Consider the following 24,932-nt stretch of genomic DNA (forward strand, 5'->3'; position numbering starts at 1 on the left):
ATATATATATATATATGTTTTTTTTTTTTATTTAATATCAATATTTGTCAAAGTTAATCTAATAAAAAAAAAACACAGTGACGTCAGTTCCAAAGCGTTATTGTGTCAGACTCATCTCCCGCTGAAGAGGATCCAGCGACATCAAGAGATTACGGAAAATCACGCGAGATAACTGGCTCGCACCTTGTTGGGTTTTTTCAAGGCAGAGGGGAGATTCCTTTTGCTACTAATTTAATTTGAAGAAGGTAAGAGTCAACATCTAAATCCATATAAAATATGTAACTTAAAATTTCTCTACCATTTGCACCATTTTCTACTTGTTCCATACTTGTGTCACATTATTTCATGTTCTGTAGATTAAGTCGGTTAGGTTAAGGCAGATAGCTTTTTGTTTACATTTATCGCCGCACCATGTTAGGTACATTCTGTGCGAAAAAAGTCTGCAGAGCCATATGTAGTGTACAAAGCTGCTGCCAGAGACACAAATGGACCCCAGAAATGTCACAGTTTTGCTCCTCCTGAGCTCCCTGGAGGTTTAGTGGATTTTTAACACACTGATCTAACATCAGTCTATTTCTAACTATTTTAATTCTATTTCAGTAATGTTACTATGGAGGTAAATGTAGATACACACACTTTGGTACCTTTCTATCATCATCGAGATTCTTAATTAATTATGGTAATAAAAAGTCCTACATTTCAGTCGGTGAAACCTGCAGAAAGCATTGCTTTCTGAGCTTTGTTAAATGTTCCTAAAATACCTGTTAGTTATGGATTTCTAGTATATTTTGTCAGGCTAAAACTCTCAATGGATTATCCATTATTACAGACTTGAGCTTTCTATTTTTTTTTTCTTTAAAAATACATATTCCTCTGCTGTAAAGATGTTGGGGTTTTTTGGACTCTTCTTGTTGTCCCCAAATAATTGTAGCTCAGAAACATATTGAAGTTCATTGGTTTAATTTTGAAATGTTGATGTTTTTTGTGTTGATTGTTTGTGCTCATTTTGACCTATGTTACTATTGCTTTCTACCATGTTCAATTCACCATTGTTCTGCACATATGTGCTTGCATACAAGTGTCCAGTGGTTATATTCATGAGGCATTCAAGGGACTTGTACTAAAAGATACAACTCAGTTCAGTATGAATTGCATATTTTAATGGCTGAAAATATATCTGATCTCTTTCAGAACATCACCTGTCTGTAATCCACCTGCTTAAGTTCTGGTCAAGGGGATCATTGGCTATCAAGTTATAGATTTTAGTGGCTAATAGTAAGTTTTGCCAGATCTAAAGTGACTGAATGTAGTGTTAGAGAGCTTATAGAGCTAGAGTTCAGCTAAACATTTATTTGGCCAGTCTGTTTTATTTGTCTTTATTTGCGTGGGGATGTGGAAATGTAAGAAGTGTAGTCTCTCTCTGTCTCGTAGATATGACCTGTTAAAACATTTTACACTTAAACACCGGCATATGCGACGTTCCAAGCCCACACATAGACTGTCCATGTACTTGTAAGACATGGAATGCTTTGCATATTCATTAAAGTAGAAGGATATAGACTGTGTTGACCATTCTGTACTTTTCACATATTTCTTTGGTGATATATTCATGTCTTTATTTAAACCTCTAACAGCTTCAGTTAGATGTTTAAATGAGATGTTAAACTCCATTTTAGTCATGGCATAATGAAGGGATACTAACAATTTTAAATATCTTTCAAATAGACTGCAAGCCACTGATCACTTTTGTTGTCACTTCCTTTGAATGTAGCTATGTTTTCAAGTGTGTGAACCTATACTGCTGGAGTTTTGAGATTGTTCTCATTGTTTTTGATCTGCATATTTAGGAAGACACTGCTGAGGTCAGACGAGAGTGCATCCTCAAATGTCTGTGTGTACCTAAATGAAGATCCAGAGAAGCTGGTGAGGGAGTACATGGTATGTTAAATTCTCTTTGTGTTTACAATAGATCTCCTAAGAGTTGTTAAAATACTTTCACCAACTAAGGTCCATGAGTGACTCAATCAATGTCAGTCTAATTTATTTATTTAATTACATGTGAATTGTCTCTCCCCCAATACCCTTCCCTAACTCCCTTAGGACGTTGATGAATGCGCAGAAATGGCCAAAGCCGAGGCTGTCCTCGGAATCGTTGTCATTGAGCAGAGGGTGCAGAGGCTGCCGATGCACATCTGGATGTTGGGATTGTCCTGGAGGAGGTGGAAGTTATGAACAGCTTGGGCAGTGTATCTTCTGCAATAGTGATGCTGCTGGGACTAATCTATGCACTAAACTTGAGCTACCCTCAAGTTTAGTGCGTTCAGCACTCAACTTGCTCAGTAACTCAAGCATACCTTTGAAGTAATACAGAAAATAATAATGAAATTGGATGGAAAGAAACTTATCAAAGAAAGCACAAGTTCTCAATATGAAACTCGCTGCTAAGTTGAGTAAAGTTTCATATGGAAAATGAGTGTTTAAAGTCTGCAGTAGAAAAGATTTATATTGTTACAGTTCTCTAAGTTGAGCAACTATACTGACATGTTTATGCTGTAAAGAATTGGCTGGGAAATGAAACTGTAACCTTTTTGTAGTTGTTTTTTTATTTCAATGTCCAACTCAGCTGTGTTTTGTGCTGTGTAAAAAACGATGTATAACAATTCTGAAAATACAATTGTGTTGTACCTTTTCTAATTGTTGAGTGTTCTTCCTACACTTTCACCTAGTGCTATCTTAAAATGCTTGATTAACGCTTGAAAATATGTCTTTGAATTAACGTCATGAAATAATGGAAAGGATTTCCACACGATTAACTAGCTGTCTTTTAGCATGAAGCATATTTGTTGAGCTAACTTGCTTTTAGTGAGTTGGACCTACTGAATCAGGTAGTGTGAAGGTACCACTGTAAAATAAGGTGGTTTCAACTAGATTTACATTCATCTTAATGAAGTTACATCAATGATTTGGTCCTAAACATTGCAGATTAGTTGGGCTGGCTGTATTGCACTACACTGGGTCATGCTATAGTAACTGAGTTAAAGGAACCTTTAAAACATATGTTGAGCCAACACATTTCATTTGAATTTGAATAACCTTAATGAATGGAGTTGAGCCAACTCATTTGATTTACAATCATCCATTGCCTTACCATAATTCTGGTTAAGCCAACATATTTGGTTTAAATTAGAACAACCTTAATGAATTATGTTTTGCCAACTCATTTTATTTATATAAGAATAACCACAATATATTATGTTGAGCCAACATGTTGATTTAAATCACCCATTGAATCACCATTGTAACAAGTGGAGCCAACACATTTGCTTTACATTGGAATAATCTTAATAAATTAGGTTGACCTAACACATTTGCTTAAATAGGAGTAACACAAGTACATGGTGCTGAAATAAAGCAAAGTAATCAGGTGGAAAACCTTTCCATAATTTTTTTATGTTCATCCAATGACTTATTTTTTTCAGTGTATTACTCAAGTAAAAGCAAAAAATTACTAACATCACAAAACATTTCTGAAGCTTTGCATAAAGAATTTAGTTGCATGTTCTCCAAAACACCTTCAATCTGGTTCATGTGGATTTGATTCACAGCTTTCTGATAAATCTACATTTTTCTGCAATAAATCTACTGAGCTATAGATCAATAGATTTAGATAAAAAACATGTTTCTATGCCATATTTTTATAACATGAAGGGAGGTACCACCACTTGTTTTTCCCCACATAAAACACTTTAAGGAAGCGAGTCAATGGATTCCAATTAGACCCAGTTAGATTATTGCCATTATTGCCATTTACGGCAATAATCAACTGTAGACACACAAAGTTTATCTTCATGTCAATTTAAGTTATAAAAAAGATCTGAAGGTTACATAACTTTCCTTTCCTGATGGGAATTGGTCTTTGCTTGATGTTTACTACCCAGTCTTCCAGTAAATGATCAGAGAGGAATTAATCAGCTCACGTCTCTTTAATCAAAACCAGCATGAAAAGTTTTACATTTCTGACAATTGAGAGGATTAAGAGGGAAACAGTTAAATAGTTAAGTACATTATTAAATCATTAATTAAACGTACAATGAAATAAATAAATGGTTATTAAATAAATTATTGAAACATTTAATAAATGTTATTTCATTAAAGCAAAAGTATTCAACCTCCTTTGTGTTTTGCTTCCTGGTTGTGATCTGGTGGCTTCTAATGTGGTCTTGTTGAAACCACCAATAAAACAAATAGTTTTCAAACTATGACTAATAGCAAACATGTTGATCATTCAAGAGTTCTAGTGGAAATGCTGATTATCTACAACAAACATGTAATTAGAGCTGCTTACCTTTGTTTTCATATTTGTTTTTGTATGCATAACCATAGTGTCAATTTTCTGTCCTACAGGCAGAGACTAAAGAGGGCCTTGAGTCAGTACGTCACCGATACTCTGACTTACGTAGCAACAGCAAAGTACTTTCATGACAGGTTCTCTCAATGGAAGGATAGGAGAGAGAGAGAGTATATGCAAATGATGAGCATCAAAGACAAGACTCTCAAAATAGATCCCAGTTTCACCATCACAGAGGGAAACACCAAAAAGGTTCTAACAAACTGAAGAGTCATTTCCAGTTTCATAAAAAGAGCAGACTTGAAAAATGAGAAAATGAGCTGGAGGAAGTGTTGATAGGAACTGAGAGGTCTGGAGGAACTCGACACTTTCTTGGATGCGATGGAGAAGCTGGCGGTCACTTCGCTGCAGGTGTTTTCCAAGAACCAGATTGTTTACCTTCCTCACAGGATCGACTTAGATAATGTCAAAGATATGATCAGCACTGCACGGCAAATCTGTCCTCTCCTCCTGACATTCAAAAGAAATGCAAAGTCCTTCTTCCTCCCTTACCTTCCCAATGTGGAGATTCTGGCAAGCTGCCTGCGAACTTACATAGACACCGCCACCAGGATATGTGTGGATCATAGATATGGGTAAAATTATGTTTATAGTATTAAACATAGATAAACATTGTTGTTATTTTAGACAAAAAATAATACTCCAAGGTGTATCTAACTTTGTCTTTCACAGCTTTCACTTTGAGATGTACTTGAATATTACGGATGAGGACATTGTGGTGAATGCTGAGTATCTGTATGAAGACGACATTCAAGAAATGATCAATCACATTAAGCAACTTGGTGACATCAGGTAAGCTTTACATATTTTATTGCAATACAATTATATTATTTTTCTGTTGTGATCAGTTTCAATTAAACTTATTACATCAGAAGTAAAAACCTGATGAGATTCCCAGTGTCTCATCAGGTGTCATCGAGTCAATGATGAGACCTGATTCATCATCGAATCAAGTCTCATTTTAACTCCTCCAGTTAAACCAAATGGAGGAGTTTCAATGATAAAAATTAATTTTTCACTTTACAAGATTACATCACAGTAAAAGGAAATAGTTTAGCATAATAAAATACTAGAAAGTAAAATAAATTACTCCCATTGACACCAGACAGGCAGGGAGTGGAAGACATGAAGACCCATCTACTATTTAATTTATTGTCAGCTGATGCAAATGAATAGTTTCTCTATCCTTAGCAGATAGAGGTTAATATAAGCAAATCACAGTGAAAAAATATTGTGTAGCCTTTAAACCGTACATTCATGATTAGCTTCCTCTGACCAACTGATTAGTTCACAGCAAAATGTTTCTAAATGGACTGATTCACAACCACCTTCTCGTCTGTAAACATCGTTATCTGGCATATTTACAGCCGCTGTTGGTGATGTAGGAGCGAATTTCAAGTACATCAACATTTGAGTCACTAACCATATGTTCTAGTTGTGACCAGGTTAGCATCAGTGCTAACTGGGCTGGGTTCAGGGAAAACCCAGGATTCACTTCAGTATCACAAACCAAAAGCAACATCAGCACAAGTTCAACTTTTCCCAGACAACTTTCAGGTTGTTCCATCGGTCATAATCAAGCAGACTTATGAACAGAAGATTTTTACTTTGTTTACACAGATATATAGATAAGTAGATTTTATTACAGACTCAAAGTCCAAATTACATAAGAAAAGAAAACAATTAATACAATAAAAGGTACATAAAAAGGGCCCTGACCATTCAGGGAGCAGTCATACCAATGTTTCCTAAGTACAGATGAATATTTTACTGCAATATATTTAACATTAGTCAACAATATAATGAGTCTATCGTTAGACTTGTTTAAACGGCAAACAAATTGATACAAAAGCTTTCTTCAAACAGCCATGAAAGTGGTGACGTGACATTCACTGGTACTGGCACACCTGGACTTTTTTAGCTGAAAAGAAATTTAAATGATCCCTTTTCATTGGACAATCTGCCGGATAAGGAAACCCAGCAGATTGCATCGAGTCATTTACCTGCAGAATTCACTCCTCCTGGACGAGAACACAGAGTCAGTGAACAACTGTTTGCATTGTGGCGCAAAAAAGCCACAAAATGAATGGAGACGACTGACTGAAAATTCATTCCATATGTGTCTGTGTATTTACTTTGGAGCACAAATGGGACTTTTGTCAAAATGTGTTTCTGTTTTCTATGTATGAAAAAGTTTATTATTTCAAATGTTTCTGTAGAATTAAGAAGAAAAAATTTCTTCCACAGAATGAATGAGCACTTTCGGATGGAGTTCCTGTTCCAGGAGGGCTCTTCAGAAGAGTTCGTCACTATATTTAATGAGAAACGGCGTAGAATGATATACTGTCTTGATAAGCTGGAGCAGTGTGCTGATAGGTTAGACAGGATGGGCAAGGGAGCAAAGATCTCCAATGTGGTAGGTGGCTCATTGGGAGCAGTTGCTTCAGTTCTCTCCCTTGTTGGTTTGGCATTAACTCCATGTACAGGAGGAGCAGCTTTAGGGCTGACAATAACTGGTGTGTCATTGGGGATAACAACTAAAGCCAATAGTTTGGCAACCAACACAACAGAGGTTGCCATCAATCATAACCGTCAGAAAACTGCAAATACAGTATTTCAAGATTTGATGGAGAACTTTCAAGCCATCCAGGACTATCTTGATGATGGGGTGAAATACCCAACAGTCAATCTGAAACAGAGCAAAAAGGATGTGGCTATGGGAATAGTCAAGTGCGCTTTCAATGTACATGCCGTAGGAAAGGGTATCAATTTCATAAGTAATTATAATCCTTTATGTGGGAAAGATAGAGTTGTGCTAAGAAATAGAAAAGAGCATGTTGGACCTATCACAGAATTTGGTAATTTTGTATTTCACTGCTTTAATATTGGCCAGACTATCTCCTCAGTTGCCAAAGACAGCAAGAGTCTGGTCAAAGGCAGTGAGACTAAAGTCTCAAAGATCCTCAGAACCAGAATGGCATTGTTTCACTCACAGATAAACTCTTGGGATAAAATCTGTGAGTCTCTAAGGAAAAGCCAATGTACCCAAGAAGAAAACAGAGACATGCTCAGAAGGCCATTTTATCCGGAGACACATACCGGCCATCAAAGACCCCAATCCTGGCAGGATCATGAGGAAAGCTTGTACACTACGCGATACCCGGGTTATGCCGAGAACACAGTGCAATTCCAATACACAGGAATACAGGCATCAATAAGAGAACCAATCATGCACTCACCGTTTGACAACTATTATCAAGCACGCCAATCCTTGCAGAATCATGAGCAAAGCTTGTACACTACGCAATACCCGGGTTACGCCCAGAACACAATGCCATTCCAATACACGGGAATGCAGAGACCAATAAGAGAACCAATCATGCACTCACAGTTTGACAACTATTATCAAGCACGCCAGTCCTTGCAGGATCCACATACACTACACAATATTGGGGTACATCTTGGACAGGAAGCCATTACAACTCATGGCAACACAGATACTGACAAGAGAACCAATCATGCACTCACCCTGTAACAACTATTATCAAACACGCAGATCCTTGCAGTACAGTATGAAAAGCTTTACTTAGTCACTTTGTGATTGGGTTACCCAATGGCACCCGAACCCGGTGACATTCCAATGCACACATCCACACGACGATTATCAAATATACCGATCTTTGCAGATCCGCGACATAAAACTAAGTTAAATATTTCAGATAAATTTTCCTTCTGATCTTCTGAACTTTTCATGTGATTTTTCAAACACTTCCACTAGAGGGCGCTTTTACTAAAACATACAAAAAGATGTTTTCTGTTAAAGAAATTTCTAAATATACAATAGTTATACAATAACATACATAATGATAATGCTACAAAATTATCCATCCATCCATTTCCCGTCACCCTTCTCCCTAACGGGGTTGGGAGTTGCTGGTGCCCATCTCCAGCTGCGTTCCGGGCGAGAGGCGGGGTCACCCTGGACAGGTCGCCAGTCTGTCGCAGGGCAAGCTACAAAATTATATTTTTGGCTTTTTTGTGTCCCATTTAACTCTACCTTGTAATTCAAAACTACTCAGTTAAAAATTTGATTTGTTCATTTGCTGTAAAATACATGCAGTCGGATTCAGTAAACTGACATGTGTTAAGATGAGGCTTGCTAATCAGGTTAGCAGCATATTTGAGAATAACAACATTTAACTAGTATTTAAACATACATTTCAGATCTGTACTAATTATTTTTAATGATCTTATGTGATATGGTTATTTTATGTGTCATGTTATTATTACCTGTAAAGAAGAAAGTCAGCATAACACAAATCTCTGTGTAATTAAGCTAACATGTTCCAGTAAGTGATAAAGTTTCTAAAATAAATGGGCTTTTCAATAATGTTAATTTATTGAATGGGTTTGTATTCTCAGATGTCCTTTAAGAATAATGTGATCAGCTTTAAATTTAACACGTTTTGTATTTTTGTGGTTCTTTTATTATTTCAATTTTACTGTATATTTGGTTTTTATGTTTTGTTTTTTGTGTTTATAGAGATGATTAAAAAAATTCTGAAAAGTTGTGTGCTTTAGTGTAAACTTTATTTTCCTTCATGTGATTTTTGTTCAGTTGTTTCGTATTACTTAAAACACCAAATAGAGAAATTTCTGCTGCATTTTTCGCCATTAAAAACACTTTAACACCATACAATTGCAACTGGATCATTTCTTTTATGTTTTTACTGATTTTAAAGGGTTTTTTTCAGTTAGTTGAAAATATAAATGAGTTGTGTTTTATTTTGGTGGAGAAGCTTTTATTTTCTTGTTTCCTGTTTTGCGTCACATCTTGTGTGTTCGCGCCGAGCTGCGCTGGGGAGAAAGAACAAAAAAAGTTATTTTCTATTTGTGTATTAAAATATTCTGAAACGTATGTTTGTTAGCGCAACTTGTTATGTATTATTATTAAACTGTTTTATGTTTAGCGCAGCTTGTATTGGGTATTTAATTCCCACGTTAGTGACATTTATGGAGTTTTTCCTGCCAACGTGGTTATTTGCGTTCTTGTGACTGTCTCTAAGGTGTGTGTGGGGAAGAAGAGCCAAGAACTGCTGTGCTGAAAATATTCTTGGTTTAATAAACCTCCCCTGGTGGCTGCAATACTACAATGGTCCTTATCTGCAGGTTTCTTTTTACCATTAGACGCAACAGATGAGTCAGCTACACATTCATGTTAAATAATGTGAACTTTTTAGGCTGCAATGAAACAAAAAGTGAAAAATGTAAAGGAGTCTGAAAACTTGCTGCACCGAATGTATTTAAGACACTCACCTCATACGTCATCGGAGACAAATATGTATAAATGTATGGTGGTTTTGGCCACTAGATGGGGCTGTAGGCTCATGTAAAGGAGTCAAGGAGAGACGGGTAAGAGGCAGGTGTTGAACCGGGAAGGACAAATAAGTTTTGACCATTTCAGCAAACACCGTGTAAATACTGTTACAGTGTACTTTAAAGTTATTCAGTTTTGTGCACAAATTGTCTGGTTGGAGTAGAATAAACTGTTAACCTGCAATTCAAGAAGCGACAGACTTTTATAGGTCACTAGAGCTACAATATAGCACATCATAGCAAAACAGCTGCAGATCAACACTGACCTGTGACTGGCTATACAGTCATTTAAAGCTATGCATTAGAGAAATACCTTTTTAGGGCACCAACATTTTATCTATATACCATGGGTTATGCTATATATCAGTAATAGAGCAAGAAATAACTAACAGAATCATTCTCAGTAAAAGAAAAATCTGCATGGTGTGATGTTAAATATCTGGATATCAGAGTGGAATCAACCGACTCTGATGTCTTTAATCACAAACCAGCAGGCAAAGTTTTAAAGCTTTAACAGCCTTTAGGTTCAGCTCTGTGTCCACCATAATAGATCTGTACGATCCCTGCAAATGTCTCACCAGTTGTCGAGTTCTCACTCCATGTTTCCTGCATTTGTGAAAAACACTACATAGATATATAAAACTCCTCCACTTGGGCAGGAGGCAGAACTTCATCCATGATCCGGAGGGGCACTCCACCTCAAGACCAAAGTCTGGGAGATGCTCATTTTTATTTAACAACCTTCACAGTTTGAATTTAGGTAAAGATCAAATCAACAGTATCACTTTTCACTACAACAGATATTTTTCTTTGACCCCCCAAAAAATCTGTGGCTTAGAAGATTAATTTTCTTTAAGTTTAATGCACAAACTCTTTGTTTTTTGTTGAATAAATAAAAAGGAAACAAATAAAAATTTAATTTATACATCAAGCTTTATTATACTTTCAACAAAATCCTTTACATAAAACTGGTTTGGTAGATTATTTAGCCAACTCTTATCAGAGTGTGGAAGTTGTCATATCTGTGACAACTTTCACTCCAACATGTTTTTCTGAAAGGTTGAGTGCTTATACTCAAATGCTAGATCAATTTTATTGACCTTTCCTTTACTCTTATATTAAATATTTTCTAAATAGTAAAATAATTTATTTTACTCTGACCTGAGTAGATAATTTTAATATAATTTACATCATAGTCCTCTGTCTTTAACTCCAGAAAAGAAAAATTGTAACTCCATCCAAACTATATTATAACAATGCATATCAAAGAGTACTTTGTCTGCTTCATCTGATTTATTTTACTTAATTTTACTAGTTTTACAAACATTGTTTTCATTTTTACTTAAAAGTGAAATCGATCTCTATAAATGCCACTGAAAGCTTTATAAAAGGAAACTAAAATTTGCAGCGCTTCAGTTTTCTGAAAGTCTTTTTTTTTATTATTTAAAAGTTAAACTATTATATACATTGAAGCTACTGTTTTTACTTTTTCAATTTCTCTTTTCTATGGAGACATTAAGTTTCTAAACTGCTGCCATATTGGAGATCTTTGCCCCTTTGTTTATCTTAGCTACAAGAACAGCAGATTTCTCCAGCTGACCTAGAAATTTCAATACTCAAATCTAAACTAGAAAACTTGAAATAAGAATGTTATATAACTCCTGGTTCTACTTAAAAATAAAATAAAATAAAATAATAACTAAGAATGTTTCACAGAGTGAAAATATTCTAATTATTCTTCAAAGTCAACTGTATTTGTGCAATGTAATTTTGATCTTCTGCATATTTTAATACTAAAAATATTAAACTTAGCACCCTGATAATGCATCTTTTATGTTGTGTTTCATCTTCAGCAAAATTCACCATTTCACTCAGATTTAGGTGATTCCAGAATAAGTTCCAATAATAATCCTGAGACACGATCGCCTTGTTTTTGTTAATCTGGTATTTTCTTGCATTATGGTGTCAGCTTTTTTTTCTCACAGGAAATTTTTCTGTACACAAACAGAAGAAACTATCGAATTCACAAAAACAAGCAGTTCTTCTCAGACAGGCTTTTAATACTTTCACTTTTGATTTTTGTAGATTGATGCAGTGGATAAATGTACACACTTTATATAAAAAAATCACAGTCTTCTTATCAATGTTTGACATTAAATGAGGCAAAACGTTTCCCACTTGTGGATATTTAGAGTTACCAAAATTTACTGAATGCCAAAGTAATGAGAAAGGGAATCTAGCCGTTTTATTTCTTTTTTGTTATGATCCTCTAATCTAATCAATTATTGTCATTTAGGAGATCTTTGACCCTTAATTTATCTTATCTATATGAACAGCAGATTCCTCCAGTTGACCTTGACCGCAACACTCCCATCCAAACTAGAAACCTTATGAAATATGAATGTTTAACCATGAAACTGCTGGTTCTGCTTAAGAAAAATAAAAAGGTTGCGATTGTTTTGTAAACTTCAGAAATAAATTTATGACATGAGTCCAATCCCAGATACAACTGTGGATGAAATGTTTGGGCGTTTTTTTCTGTCATTTTCTCAGAACAGAATTGAAATGCTCAAAACTAGTCGCTCAATCTTCAAATCATTCATGGAAATGCACTTAGTGTTTTACAAATGAAGATTAAAGATGATTATAGAAATGTACAAAAGCAAATGAGAAAAGCCGTAAGATTTTTTAGCCGACCTCTTGTCACCAGACTGGTTCTGTTTAAAAGCTTTTAAAATTTTAGCACCAACAGGGTGCTGATGTATGTATTTAAAGATATTTTATTATGAAATTAAATGATTTTGACATCCTCTCTTTTCCATGAGGAAAAAGGTTATTGTTGCAGTTTGTTATTAGTTCTAAAAAACGCAAAATAAATTTGCAAGGGAGAAATACTTTTTTGGAGCAGACATGTCACTCCACTTACAATACAGTCAAACATGTTGTTTGTTTAATGTTAAAAGGATAAATACTTTTGCTTTTTATTATATCTTATTACTTCAACTTCTTAGACTGGTTAGTGTGTTTAAAGTCTGTTTGTCAGTGTTTGACCTTTTAGAAACAAGTTCTTTAAAACACAGTGACTTTATCAAAGCTATTTTACAACATGCTGCTTGGGTTTTGACTTAAAAGTAACAAGAGTTACAGAAGGGGGAAAATAGCAGCATTGAAACATTTTTGCAGAATTTACTGCTCCAAGCAGCAATAATAAAACAAGCAAATGAGACAATAAAGCAGCAGGTGTGCCTCGAGATAACCAGACCGAAAGTGCAAGCAACGTTCATTAAGTAATAAGAACCTCAAGCAGAAACTTTGATGACCTCAAGAAAATCAAGACTATTTGCTGTGACAAAGAAAATGTCTGCAGAAAGGTAATTTACAGACTTTATTTACATTAGAGATAAATAAACATTTCACTAAGAGAAGTTTAATTTAATCAAACTTTTTCACTTGGAATCCTTGAATTAAAATTGCGTAAATGTATGCATTTTGAAAATCTATAATAATATTTTTTCAAATCTAAAGAAGCCGTGAAATGTTGTTAATAAATTCTTAATCTGGTTTTCTCAAGATAAAGAAAAGGCTTGTCTCCTATTCTGATCAAAAAGTATGGAGAATTAAAAGGGACACAATTAAATAAAAACGTCTTTAAGTAATTACAATGTACCATTACATAATTAAATATTTAATCATTATAGTTTGTTTAACTATAGACAATTAATTAAAAAAATATCTTTAAATTGTTAAATGTGAAACTTAATAGAATTACCTTATAGTTTCTGTTACTGCAGAATCACCATAAAATAATTTTAATTGTCATTCTGCTCTAGTTTAAAGAAAACTTAGACACTCCCAACCTGGTCTAGATTATTTTATAATAACTGCAAAATATTAATGTTATACCTTAACATTAATAATAAAAAAATAATAATAATAACAAAAATTAAATTAATTCAATGTCATCAGTTTAATTATGGTTATCTGATGGCTTCTAACATCGCCAAGTAGAAGCCATCAATAAAAAAATTATTAAGAAACTATTCTGAATAGTTTGAAAACTATTAGAAACACAAATATTTGCTACACATATTATTAGAACAGAGTTTGTCAGTTTTTGTAAACAGTTTCATGTCCTCCAGGTGGAAACTACAGACATCCCTGTGGCAGTATATCAACGATACTCTGACTTACATGGCAACAGCGACAGATTTTGATAAGAAATTATCTGAATGGAATGATTGCAGAAAGAAAGAGCATAAAAAAATTACAAATATCAAAGAAAAGGCTGACAAAATTGATGCCAGTTTCACCAAGGAAATGGCAGATTGAAAAAGATTGGTAAATGCATGAAGAGGAGGTTCCAGAAAAATCAAGAGAGCAAACTTCAAGAACTAGAAAATGAACTGGCTGATGTGCTGAAAGGTACATTGGAAGGCCTGGAGAAACTCAACACTTTCTTAGATGCAGTGGAGAAGCTAGCTGTCACTTCGCCCCAAGTTTTCACTGAGAACCAGATCGTTTACCTGCCTGAGAACTTTGACTATGACGGTGTTCAAGCTGTGATCGTAAAAGCTCAGCAAATCTGTCGTCCCCTCCTTAAATTCAAAAGAGATGCAAAGTCTTTCTTTGTTCCTAACCTTCACAATGTGGAGATTTTGGGATTCCAGCTGCAGAATTACATAGACACCATCGAGAAAATATGCTTGAGCTTTGATGAAAGGTAAAATTAAATTTATCATTAATCGATGATATTGTTGTTCTGAATGAAATAATAATCCAAAACATGAAATGTAACTTTGTCTTTCACAGTTCAAACTTTGAGATGTACTTGGAAATGGCTAAGGAAATAGTGGTGGATGCTGATGATATGTGTGAAAACAACATGCAAAAGATGACAAATCAAATTAAACAACTGGACAAGATCAGGTAATTTTTACATATTTTAGTGCAATACAAATATATTTTTCAGAGACATAGAATTTTTTTTACAGCACAATAAAATGACCATTACATTCCCTTATTATCAGAATGTTCTAAGTATCAGAAATACCTTTTCATCATATCCATAACTGACACATTTAAATTGGTCTCTGTCTCTTTAAGAATCTCCTGCTCTTTCCAACATGTCACCTGTACGCCATCAAAACGGGCCTTTAGAACAGGGGTGTCCAAACTTTGTGTCATGTGGGCCAAAATTGTAGACTCTAAAATAGTTGCCAATAAAACTGACCTAAAATCAAGCAAATATAGTGCAATTATTAACATTCATAGGGTGTTTTACGGCCACTGTAGAAAGAAAAAAAAGGATACATTCCAAAATGCTGTGATTAATCTCAGAAATTTTCTAGAGAATCTGAACATTTTCTACAAAAAATTTGAACATTTTAAATTAAAAAATTTCCAAGTTTTTTGTAGAAAATGTCTGATAATCTAAACATTTTAGTTTTTTTTCTAGCAATTTCTTTATTCAAAAAAGTACTTTTTTTTTCCCTACAAAAAAATAGTGGAAATACATTATATTAGGGCCATTAAGAACAAGATTTGCTTGCTATATTTAGCCAGGTTTAAGGTTTAATAAAAGCTGATTTTGGTGCATCTTTTCAGTAAAAGTCTCTGGATAAATTTGGTTTTACATTTTGTTAACATCCGGTTATAGAAACATAAATACTGTGAACAATATTAAAAATGTGTTATAAGTGAAATAATCTGACATTGACATGAGTACTTTTTAATCATTATTAATTCATTATTTTCTTAAAACAAGCTCCTATATCTTGCTGAAAAGTTTTGTCTTACTTCAAGTGTACTAAAATATTTGCAATAGAAACTGGACCAAAATTACTTGGTAACATTTTGTGTTTTTGCAGTGTACATTAAAAGTTTTAAGTACTATAGTGAATTTTCTTGAATGGATTTTCATTACCAAGGACCTTACAAAATATTTATTATTTTTCTTACAAATGCAGAATAAATTTTCTTCCACAGGATGGATGAGGACTGCCGGGTGGAGTTCCTGTTCCAGAGCCACTCCTCATCTGATTTTGTCACTATGTTTGATGATAAAAAGCATGCAATGCTTTCGTCTTTAGATGAGCTGGAACACTGTGCTGATCAGTTAGACAGGATGAACAAAGGAGCAAAGATCTCCACTCTGGCTGGGGGCTCAGTAAAAAAAGCTGGAGGCGTCCTCTCTGCTACTGGTTTGGCATTAATGCCCTTCACAGCCGGCATGTCTTCAGGCCTAACAATTACCGGTGCAATGATGGGGTTAGCAAGTGAAGCCAACAGTGTGGTAACCACATTAACAGAGGTTGGAGTTAATCGCACTTATCAGAAAAAGGCACATGAAGTTTTAAAAATGTTCATGGAGGATTTCCAAATGATCCAGAATTCTCTGAATGATGGGATGAAACATTCAACGGTCAATCTGAACCAAAGTAAGATGGGTATGTTGGTAAGAGTAGGCAAGAGTGTTTCTAAATTAGATCCCATAGTAATGGGTGTCAGCTCCGTCATGAATGTAGCTTCTGCTTTTATAAAAGTGGTTTCAGGGAAGCAGAAAGAAAATGGAAATCCATCACCCAGCGCGCCTCCAGTTGTTCCTAATAACTCAGCTGTTCCTGATTCCTCAGATGTTCCTAATAACTCAGCTGTTCCTGATTCCTCAGATGTTCCTAATAACTCAGCTGATCCTAATAACTCAGCTGTTCCTGATAACTCAGTTGTTCCTAATTCCTCAGTTGTTCCTGATTCCTCAGCTGTTCCTGATTCCTCAGCTGTTCCTGATTCCTCAGCTGTTCCTAATAACTCAGCTGTTCCTGATTCCTCAGCTATTCCTGATTCCTCAGCTGTTCCTAATAACTCAGCTGTTCCTGATTCCTCAGATGTTCCTGATATTGGTCAGACTGTAGTTGCAGAGACTCTTGCTCTGTCCAGTGAACTTCTTGGTATCGCACCTGGAGCTGTATTTGCTGCCAGGGATGTCTACTCTGCTGCCAAACAAAGCATGAAAGTGGCCAAAGACAGCAAGACTAAAGTCTCCAAGTTCCTGACAGCTAGAGTTGCGTTATTTCGTTCACAGATAGAGTCGTGGGAGAAGATCCGTAACTCTTTGTGTCAAAGCAAACTGACCAAAGAAGAAATCAGAAATATTTTCACACAGCCATTTTATCTGATGGACAAAGAATAATAAAGTGGAACTTCTAACAGGTAGACAGAAAAAAATGATCTAAATCGGCCATAATTATACTGATCAGTGTTTTAATAATGACTTTCAGACTTTCTCACTAACTGAAATGAAAAAACAAAGAGGAGTCAGTTTGATGATTGATTGTGACTTCATGTATTAATGTGTCTTAATCGATCAAGAATCAAATTGTTCTCTGTAACATTTAATTTTAAAAATAGCCACTTAATAATTGGATTTGTTCATTTGTTTGTGACTTAAACAAGATTTTTGTGTTTATGTTGTTTTGAATAGTTTTGACTGTGTAAATATAAATAACAAAAAGCATGGGAAGGTTGTGTGCTTTTGCATAAACTTTATTTTTTCATGTTGTTCATGTAACTTTTAAACCAAATAGAGAAATGTGCCGCTTGATTTTATGTCTATGTATTAATTTACTGTTGTTGAAATTATGTTTTATTGCTTTTCATATCATGTATCAGATATTGTAACTGGATAAATTAGATAGCATTCATTTAATGGACAGATGAAGCCAAATACGAGTTGATAAACAAGGCAAAAAACACAGAAAATCTAAAGAGAGGTAAGACCAAAGTAGTTTACAAAATGCAGAGCTATGACACAAAAAACTTATTTCCAATTTAAGAATTAATGTTAAAGTTAATGTTTACTGTAAGATTTTAAGTAGCATCAAGTCAAACAAAGTTGTTTGATTTAAAGATAAACTTTAGAGCCAAGTCTTTTGTAATTTCATTATTAAATTAGTGACTCAAATCCACCTGGAGTTCAGGTAATATAACTCAAAACATCAGGCATTTTTAATAAGCTACAAAATCTATTTCGATTGAACAAAAAATCCATGTTTCTAGACAATAGACATTTCTTTGATTTGGAGAAATCTTAAATATTTATAATTTATTATGAAGTTAGAATTATGTAATCAGACTGCTGAGCTTCATATTATTCAAACTAAGCAGTAATTTGTTTGTAGCTTTAACTTTTTCAGTCTTTGAAGAGCAAATATTCCCCACAGGGTCCAGCAGATATCGGACTTCTTCTAAGACATGAATTCTGACACGTTCACATCCTGTGGTCAGATGGTTATCAACACAGAAAGTTCAACAGTTTATCTTTCATTTTAAACTAAAATCTAACAATATAAACTCAATAAAATAACCATCCAAACTTCATATTTAAGCTGTTTCATGGCATGAATATAATTCAGTTCAACAGCTGAGAAAAATAATGAAACAATGCTGCTGACATTTAACCACTTATCAGGTTATAATTAGGTATTTTACATATTTTCCACTGAACGATTTCCATATTTATATTCTTTAGATGACTGTGGCTCTGACCGTTACTGAATATTCATATGGAGAAACATTACGTATTTTTCTCTCTTTCTGCAGGTGTGAAAGCAGACTTTTAGTGTTTTTTTCATCCTTCTTTATTAACTCTTTTATTTTTATCCTTTTGTTTTCATTATTTCTCCTTTATTTTCCATCTGAAATAAACCCAAAGACATTTCTAATCATAATTTATACATACAGCTCTGGAAAAACTGCACTGAACCTCATTAAAAACCTGCTCATTCCACCAAATCTTGATTTCTGAACTCTTCTTGAGTTAAAAAAAAGGTCTTGTTTATAAATTAATATGAACTTGTTTTCTTTGCTTTACTGAAAGCACTGCATCTTTTGGTTATTTTGAACATTTCTCATTTTCTGCAAATACATACTAAATTTGTTCTTTAAATTTCACAAACATGTCAGTAGTTTATAGAATAAAAGAACAATGTTAATTTTACTCAAACATAAACCTGTAGAGTAAAATCAGAGAAAGTGTTCATTTTAATATTATTCTTTCCAGCTCTTGAATCAAGTGAAACACTATAGTGAAAACTGTGATGCTCCATTTGTAAATATTTTCTTCTTAGCATTTAATGAATATCAAAATGGACAGAAAATATTATTTTCTTAAAAAAAGAGATGTTCTGAATTTGAATTCAATTGCAGAAATTACACTTTAAGGATGAACAAAAAAACACATTAAAAACAATTTAAAAGAATTTAAATCTTTTAATTTCACCATAAATCACAGGATTAGCAGCACATTTAATATCTCTGCAACATGTCAGGGATGATGACAGTAAGATACAATCCTATAAAATGTAAGTTTTTTGTTAGTGACAGTTTGTAAATGATGACACTTTTAATGGAAAGTTGCATTAAAAGTGCATTTGAAGTTTCAACTTTGCATTAAGTGTCATTAATTATCAAATGACTCCTCACACCAGTCAAACATTTGACTCCTTCATGTTCATTCAGTTTTATGTTTATGACAGAGTCATGTCAGTTTTATGCACAACCCTTCAGATGAAGCGTTAGCGGTTTATTCCTCGTTCCCCAAACCAGCGTCTTGGTAAAAAGGTGTTTCCAGCACGGCTTCCTTCTTCCCGGACGTCGGCAGGCCGTCGCTCAGCGATTGGTGGATCTTCCTCCATGACTCCATCTCCGAGCTCCACAGAGCGGACCGGGCCCTGATGAACTGCGACACCACGGACTCGCTGCCTTTGGCCAGACCGATGCTGTCCTTACAGATGAAGAAGATGTCCATGCCGAGGAAGAGCGCGTTGACGGCGATCAGGCCGGCTCTGGCCGACTTGGAGGCGGCCAGCGATCCTTTAACGGCGGCCTGACCCACATCCGGGATGTCCGACGCCAAGCGGGGAAGGCTCCGCACAGCGCTCCCCTCCTGAGCCACTGCCTTTCCAGCGCTGGCCACAACCTCCTCGGATTTTAACAGTTTCGCAGCAGAAGCTAAATCAACGATGGAATCAATACTTCTCCCGACTGTCCCCACTTTAAAAACAACTTTCCCAGCTCCCAGAACTACATCGATGCCACTGGTTTCCATTTTGGTGATTGTTTGTTGCATCACCTCTTCCAGACATTCCTGCAGCTTCATCACGTCGTCCATGAAGCTCTGGAAAACCTCGCTGGCTTTCTTCTGGTGAGTGCGGTTGACGCCCACCTCAGTGGCGGTTGTGACGATGCTGTTGACCCCGCTGGTGACCCCCATCCCGATCCCGGTCATGGTCAGAGCGAGAGACACTCCGGCCGTGACCGGGATCAACGCCAAGCCAACGATGGAGAGGACGCCACCGACGGCGCCCACGGAGCTGCCCACCACGCTGGAGATCTTGGCTCCTTTGTTCATGCTGTCCAGCTGGACGGCGTTGGCCTCCAGTTCGCTCAGGAACGCCGCCATCCGCGGCTCGCGCTTGCTGAACTCCTCTGTGAAGTCGTGATGCGACTCGTCCTGGAAGAGGAACACGGTCCGAAAGTTTGGATCCGACCTGAGACCAGAAAAGAGAACAGAAAATGTAGACATTTTCACTCAGTATTCATTATTTAGAACAGGAAGTGAAATATCCTCCACTGTCCTTTAGACTCTTTTCTCACAAATTCAAACACTTTTCAAGAATTTTCAAGGCAAGTTTTCACATTTTGGAGACAAAAAAATAACAAATGAATTAAAGATATTAGGGTAATAGTACGAAATTATTTAAAAGAATAAAATTACAGAATAAAGTTGTACAAGAATAAAGTACTAATTTTATGAGAATAATACAAGCATAATTTTCATAAAGTTAGTACTTTATTCTTGTATGACTTTATTCTACAATTTTATGGGGTTTACAATAACATAAATATGTATAAAAACAAACACAGTTAACCCTTTAAAGGCAGTGAATTCAAACAAACTAGACTTGTCCCATTGGACACCAACAGCTAAAGGGTTAATAAACACCACAATATGAAAAAATTAAATCATGGGTTGAAATGAAACTTCTAGTTTTTCCTCAGGTTGATCTTTTGTTGCCATTCAGGGATGAAATCACAAACCTGATTTGATGAAGCTGGTTGATGTGATCCAACATCCTCTGAACATCATTTTCAGGTAAATCCTCGCCGAGGTTCACCTGAGCTTCACCGACCAGATTTAAGGAAACGTCACTGAAGCAGCTGTTAAAGACACAGTGACACGTTTTAACAGCAAGTCGTAGTTCAGGACATCAGAAACGTCAAACTGATAGAGACTCACAGCGGAGACGAGTGAGTTCACAGGCTGAATCCAAATGCACACATTAGATTTTTTATTTGCTAAAGGAAGTTTAAAAGATGACCTATTGTGTTTCCTTAAACCAGTAAAGATACATTCACTACATTTTTTGCACAAACTCATTCTGAAATAGTGAGAATTTAACCTGCTCAGGTCAGAATGAGCCGTTGTCAACAAATCCACATTACACAACTATGCATCTTTGAAAAGCATTAGTGGAGCCTCCTGCACAACCAACAAGAATGCAGCGAGTGGTTTTTGGATGATAAAGCAACAGTAACACACTTGTCGTTGTGCATAAAAGAAATAACAAAATGTTAAAAATAGCAACTTTCAAAGGCAGGTCAAATAATTGAATTAAATAATGATAAATAAGTCAATTGATATAAAAATATGGATGTTATATATGGAAGGAAAGGAAAAAAATAAAATTGTGCAACATGTGAAAATAAAATAATGCTTCATAAGTGATGCAGTACTTGGTGTTCAATCCAAATTAAACGTGTGGAGGATTCTGGTTGTTCTCGTTCCAGATCTGAACTTTGTTACCTTTTCTCCATCTTGTCACAGATCTTCTTGGCGGTCTGGATGTATCGATCCAGCTGGTGAGCCATCACATCCACATTCTGGAGTTTAGGCAGGAAGAAAACGCTGTCATCTCTCTTAAACACCAGAAGCAGCGGGCAGATGAGACGCGCGGCGGTGACGACCGCCTGGACGCCGTCGGCGCCGACGTCTCCCGGCAGCTGAAGCGTCTGGTTCTCCGCGAAGACATGCAGCGAAGTGACCGCCAGCTTCTCCACCGCGTCCAGGAAGCAGGCGAGCTTCTGCAGCCCGTCCAGCGTGTCGCTCAGCACCACCGCCAGCTCGCTCTGCAGCTCCGCCAGCCGGCTGTCCGCCGTCAGACCGCTCACCTTGTTCTTCATGTACTCCACAAACGCCTTTCCTTTCTGCTCCGACTGAGTGACGTGGCTGAAGTCCAGGTTCACCTTGTCCGCTCTGTCTTTGATGTCCAGCATCATTTCCAACTCAGTTTCCCTCCACAGCATCCATTTGGAGAACATGGCACAGAATCCGCTGGCCAGCTGCATGGAGGCCAGAGTTTCTGAGACGTAGCGGCTCAAAGCCGCCGCTAGCTCCTTCCTGTGGCGCGAAACACAAGTTATATGTAAAAATTGACAATCTAAGAGATAAATAACATGTTCAAACAATAAATATGATGTTTTTACAACGGCATATAAAGAGCATTGGCGATAATGCTCTTTATCGCCAATGCGATAAAGAAAACAATAATAATAATAATGATAATACAGACCTTTGGGCACTTAAATAACTTAGAAACATCATAATATGTAGGAGAAAACATGTTTTGGTGCATTTTCAATGTTTTGGTGCATTTATACCAAAACATTTTTGGAGTTCTCAGAAATATTCTAGGAAGAAACAAGAAAATTTCTGAATTTAAAGAATCAAAAATGTGATTTAAAAACCTTGGAAATTTCTGAGACTAAAGGGTGAAACATTTTTTACTTTGGAAAGTCAGAATTTTTTTGCTAGAAAGTTTCTGGGTTTTTTTTTTTCCTTTCTTCTTCTTTTTATCAAATTCTTGATTTTTGTAGCTGAGAATTTTTCAGTTTTTTTATTATTATTATTTTTTAGATGAATTGTAACATTTCTTAGTTTTGGGGCAGAAATTTAGCACTTTTTTTTCCACCTACAATGACACCTGGGTTCACTTACATGAAAATATTGCAAAATTCCTGGCAAATATTTCTAAATTAGAAGCACTGGGGGTAAAAAAAAATCTAGAGGGACTGATTAATGTAATGGGTTTTATCTTTACATTATGGCTCCATCAGCTCTTGAAAACATTAATCAAAATTAAAATGATTTTGACGAAAAGTATTATTGAGTTATTTTTCTTTCCAAACATAAATTTTTAAATTTGCAATAAAAAGTGTTAACATTTATTATTTTAGTAATTTTACTCTTGCAAATAAAGCAAACAACAGACGCTCCTAAAGCTGCAGATCATCCAAAGACTCCAAATATCTAAAACTGGAAGATGGTTCTGTTCAAGTGACATTTTTTTGAATAGCTACAGATTTCCATCATCTGTGATGAATCTCCACTATCTGCAGCCATTACCAAATCAAAACATCCTCAGTCGAAGCTGTTTAGACATTATCCTGGTAAAGAGAATGTGGATAAATGTAACTCTGCATCACTGGTGACGTGGTGGAAAGAATAAAGTCAAAGTAAATGATTTTACATGTGAACAACACATGAATAAACTGCAGTAAATACAGTAAAGATGAACTGAATAACCTGGAAATGGCTGCAGAGTAAATTCTCCAAACCATCTCTTCACTTCCTTGTCTTATAAAAGCTTTTTTTCTATTCCTGACTGTCTGAAAACTGGTTATGTTAAAACATGAGAGGCATTTTAGACATGCGAAGCTTCTAGAGTTTCAACAACAGGATGGTTCATTTATTCCAACTTTTCACCACATTCCTCTATAAACCGCTGCCATGTAATATTTTCATGATTTAAAGCCCTTTGAATGACGCGTTTTGTTGCTGAAATATAAACTTGTTTGTTTGCATTAATCGCGCTCAGTTCCAGGAACTGACCACTAGATGTCTCCAAAACTCACTGAACTGAGCTCAGATCAAAGTTTGTCCCAAATTAATCTAAAAATAAAACTTCAATATTTATCCTTTTAATTCGTCATTGAGTTACTAGAAACATGTGGCGCTTTTTCTTCTCCATAGGAAGAGTTTAAACTGTATTTTAATTAATTTCAAAACCGTTAAATACGCGATAAGAGCTGAGTAAAGGACGAGGTGTGTAAAAATCGACAGGTTGTTTGTTTGTGAAGATGCGACATTTTATTCACTGTCATTTTCAGTTCAGTTCAGTTTGTCTGTGCGCTTCTCTTACCTTGCTGCAGACATATTTTCTCCTCTCTCTCCACTTCCTGTAGGTTTTGTTTTATTCCTGCATGAATAAAACTGAATTTTCCGAGTGGACAGAAGATTTTATGCGGAGTTGTGGAGCTGAGCCTGTAAACTGAGCCTCTGTGAGAAAGTTTCTGCTTTGACCTGCATATCTGAGCTCGGTTTCGTTTCTCGTTCCTCCACATCAGCAGGTTGAACCGCACCCACCGCGTTAACCCGTTCAGCGCCGTATTCAGCTGAGCAACAGATGAAAACAAAGCGACTTTTCAGTCCAACGCGAACCAGCGAAAGTCCAACAGCCAATCAGATAAAAGCAGCTCACTCCGACAACCTATCACAGAAAAGGTTCCTCCCATTCAATATTTCAATGGACTCTTTGTTCCGCTCAAAAACCCGGTTTATTGTCATTATTAGAAACCATTTGAGCTTTTATAACTTTCTGGGTGCGCCCCATTTGTCAGCCGGCTCACCAAGCGGCGCAAAGCGGAGTCTACAGATTTTATTCAGTTTTATGATGTTTTGTTGAATTACTGTCACGCTGTCATGAAATAAAAACGTTACATTGTTCTGACAGTTTTACATGAGCAGAAAAACCCCGCCCACGTTTCCCAAGTCATCCACCGGCTGACAGTAAACGGGCATGTATCATAATTTTCTCACCTTGTGCATGCCTAAAGGTGGTTCAGGTTTTTGAAAATAAACAGGTGCCATTAGTAATGTTACACAGTAAAAAAAAAACAACATAAAAGCAATATTATCTGAAAATAGTCTCCAAATGTTTGCTTAAAACTTTTTAAAAGATTCAGGAAGTAGCTGTTACAAATTGCCAACGCTAGAGGGCGCCGCAGATTCTGCCAAAGTGTTTCTTTGCAC

The 24,932-nt window shown here is 35.9% G+C and overlaps 2 protein-coding genes, 1 long non-coding RNA gene and 1 pseudogene across 3 annotated transcripts; 3 read left to right on the plus strand and 1 right to left on the minus strand.

Moving 5' to 3' along the window:
• The first annotated feature begins 952 nt into the window (after window positions 1–952).
• Window positions 953–2,393, plus strand: LOC129374037 (uncharacterized). Its single transcript, XR_008607448.1, has 3 exons — window positions 953–1,275; window positions 1,848–1,938; window positions 2,101–2,393. It is a non-coding gene; the product is annotated as an uncharacterized LOC129374037 (long non-coding RNA).
• A 1,996-nt stretch (window positions 2,394–4,389) lies between these two features.
• LOC129374036 (uncharacterized) lies at window positions 4,390–8,850 on the plus strand. The gene is made up of 3 exons (XM_055052227.1): window positions 4,390–4,983; window positions 5,081–5,200; window positions 6,656–8,850. The coding sequence occupies exons 1-3, from the start codon at window positions 4,730–4,732 to the stop codon at window positions 7,941–7,943; spliced, it is 1,662 nt and encodes a 553-aa protein (XP_054908202.1). The 5' UTR covers window positions 4,390–4,729; the 3' UTR covers window positions 7,944–8,850.
• Window positions 8,851–13,083: 4,233 nt separating this feature from the next.
• Window positions 13,084–17,816, plus strand: LOC129374035 (uncharacterized; annotated as a pseudogene).
• A 1,215-nt stretch (window positions 17,817–19,031) lies between these two features.
• Window positions 19,032–24,272, minus strand: apol (apolipoprotein L). The gene is made up of 4 exons (XM_055051711.1): window positions 24,043–24,272; window positions 21,648–22,241; window positions 20,882–21,001; window positions 19,032–20,331 (listed from the first exon to the last, which is right to left on the minus strand). Exons 1-4 carry the CDS (start codon window positions 24,054–24,056, stop codon window positions 19,365–19,367), a joined length of 1,695 nt encoding a protein of 564 aa, XP_054907686.1. The 5' UTR covers window positions 24,057–24,272; the 3' UTR covers window positions 19,032–19,364.
• Window positions 24,273–24,932: the final 660 nt, after the last annotated feature.

The sequence above is a fragment of the Poeciliopsis prolifica genome, unplaced genomic scaffold, assembly GCF_027474105.1.
Source record: "Poeciliopsis prolifica strain line A6 unplaced genomic scaffold, Auburn_PproV2 SCAFFOLD034, whole genome shotgun sequence".
Taxonomy (NCBI): domain Eukaryota; kingdom Metazoa; phylum Chordata; class Actinopteri; order Cyprinodontiformes; family Poeciliidae; genus Poeciliopsis; species Poeciliopsis prolifica.

Excerpts from the sequence above, each read along its gene's own strand:
- LOC129374036 (XM_055052227.1), top strand. The coding sequence starts at position 4,730 with ATGGAGAAGCTGGCGGTCACTTCGCTGCAGGTGTTTTCCAAGAACCAG. Across the intron at positions 4,984-5,080 it reads TGTGTGGATCATAGATATGG|CTTTCACTTTGAGATGTACT; the intron begins GTAAAATTATGT and ends TGTCTTTCACAG. Across the intron at positions 5,201-6,655 it reads AAGCAACTTGGTGACATCAG|AATGAATGAGCACTTTCGGA; the intron begins GTAAGCTTTACA and ends TTTCTTCCACAG.
- apol (XM_055051711.1), bottom strand. Across the intron at positions 21,002-21,647 it reads TGTGACAAGATGGAGAAAAG|CTGCTTCAGTGACGTTTCCT; the intron begins GTAACAAAGTTC and ends TGTCTTTAACAG. Across the intron at positions 20,332-20,881 it reads AACCAGCTTCATCAAATCAG|GTCGGATCCAAACTTTCGGA; the intron begins GTTTGTGATTTC and ends TTCTGGTCTCAG.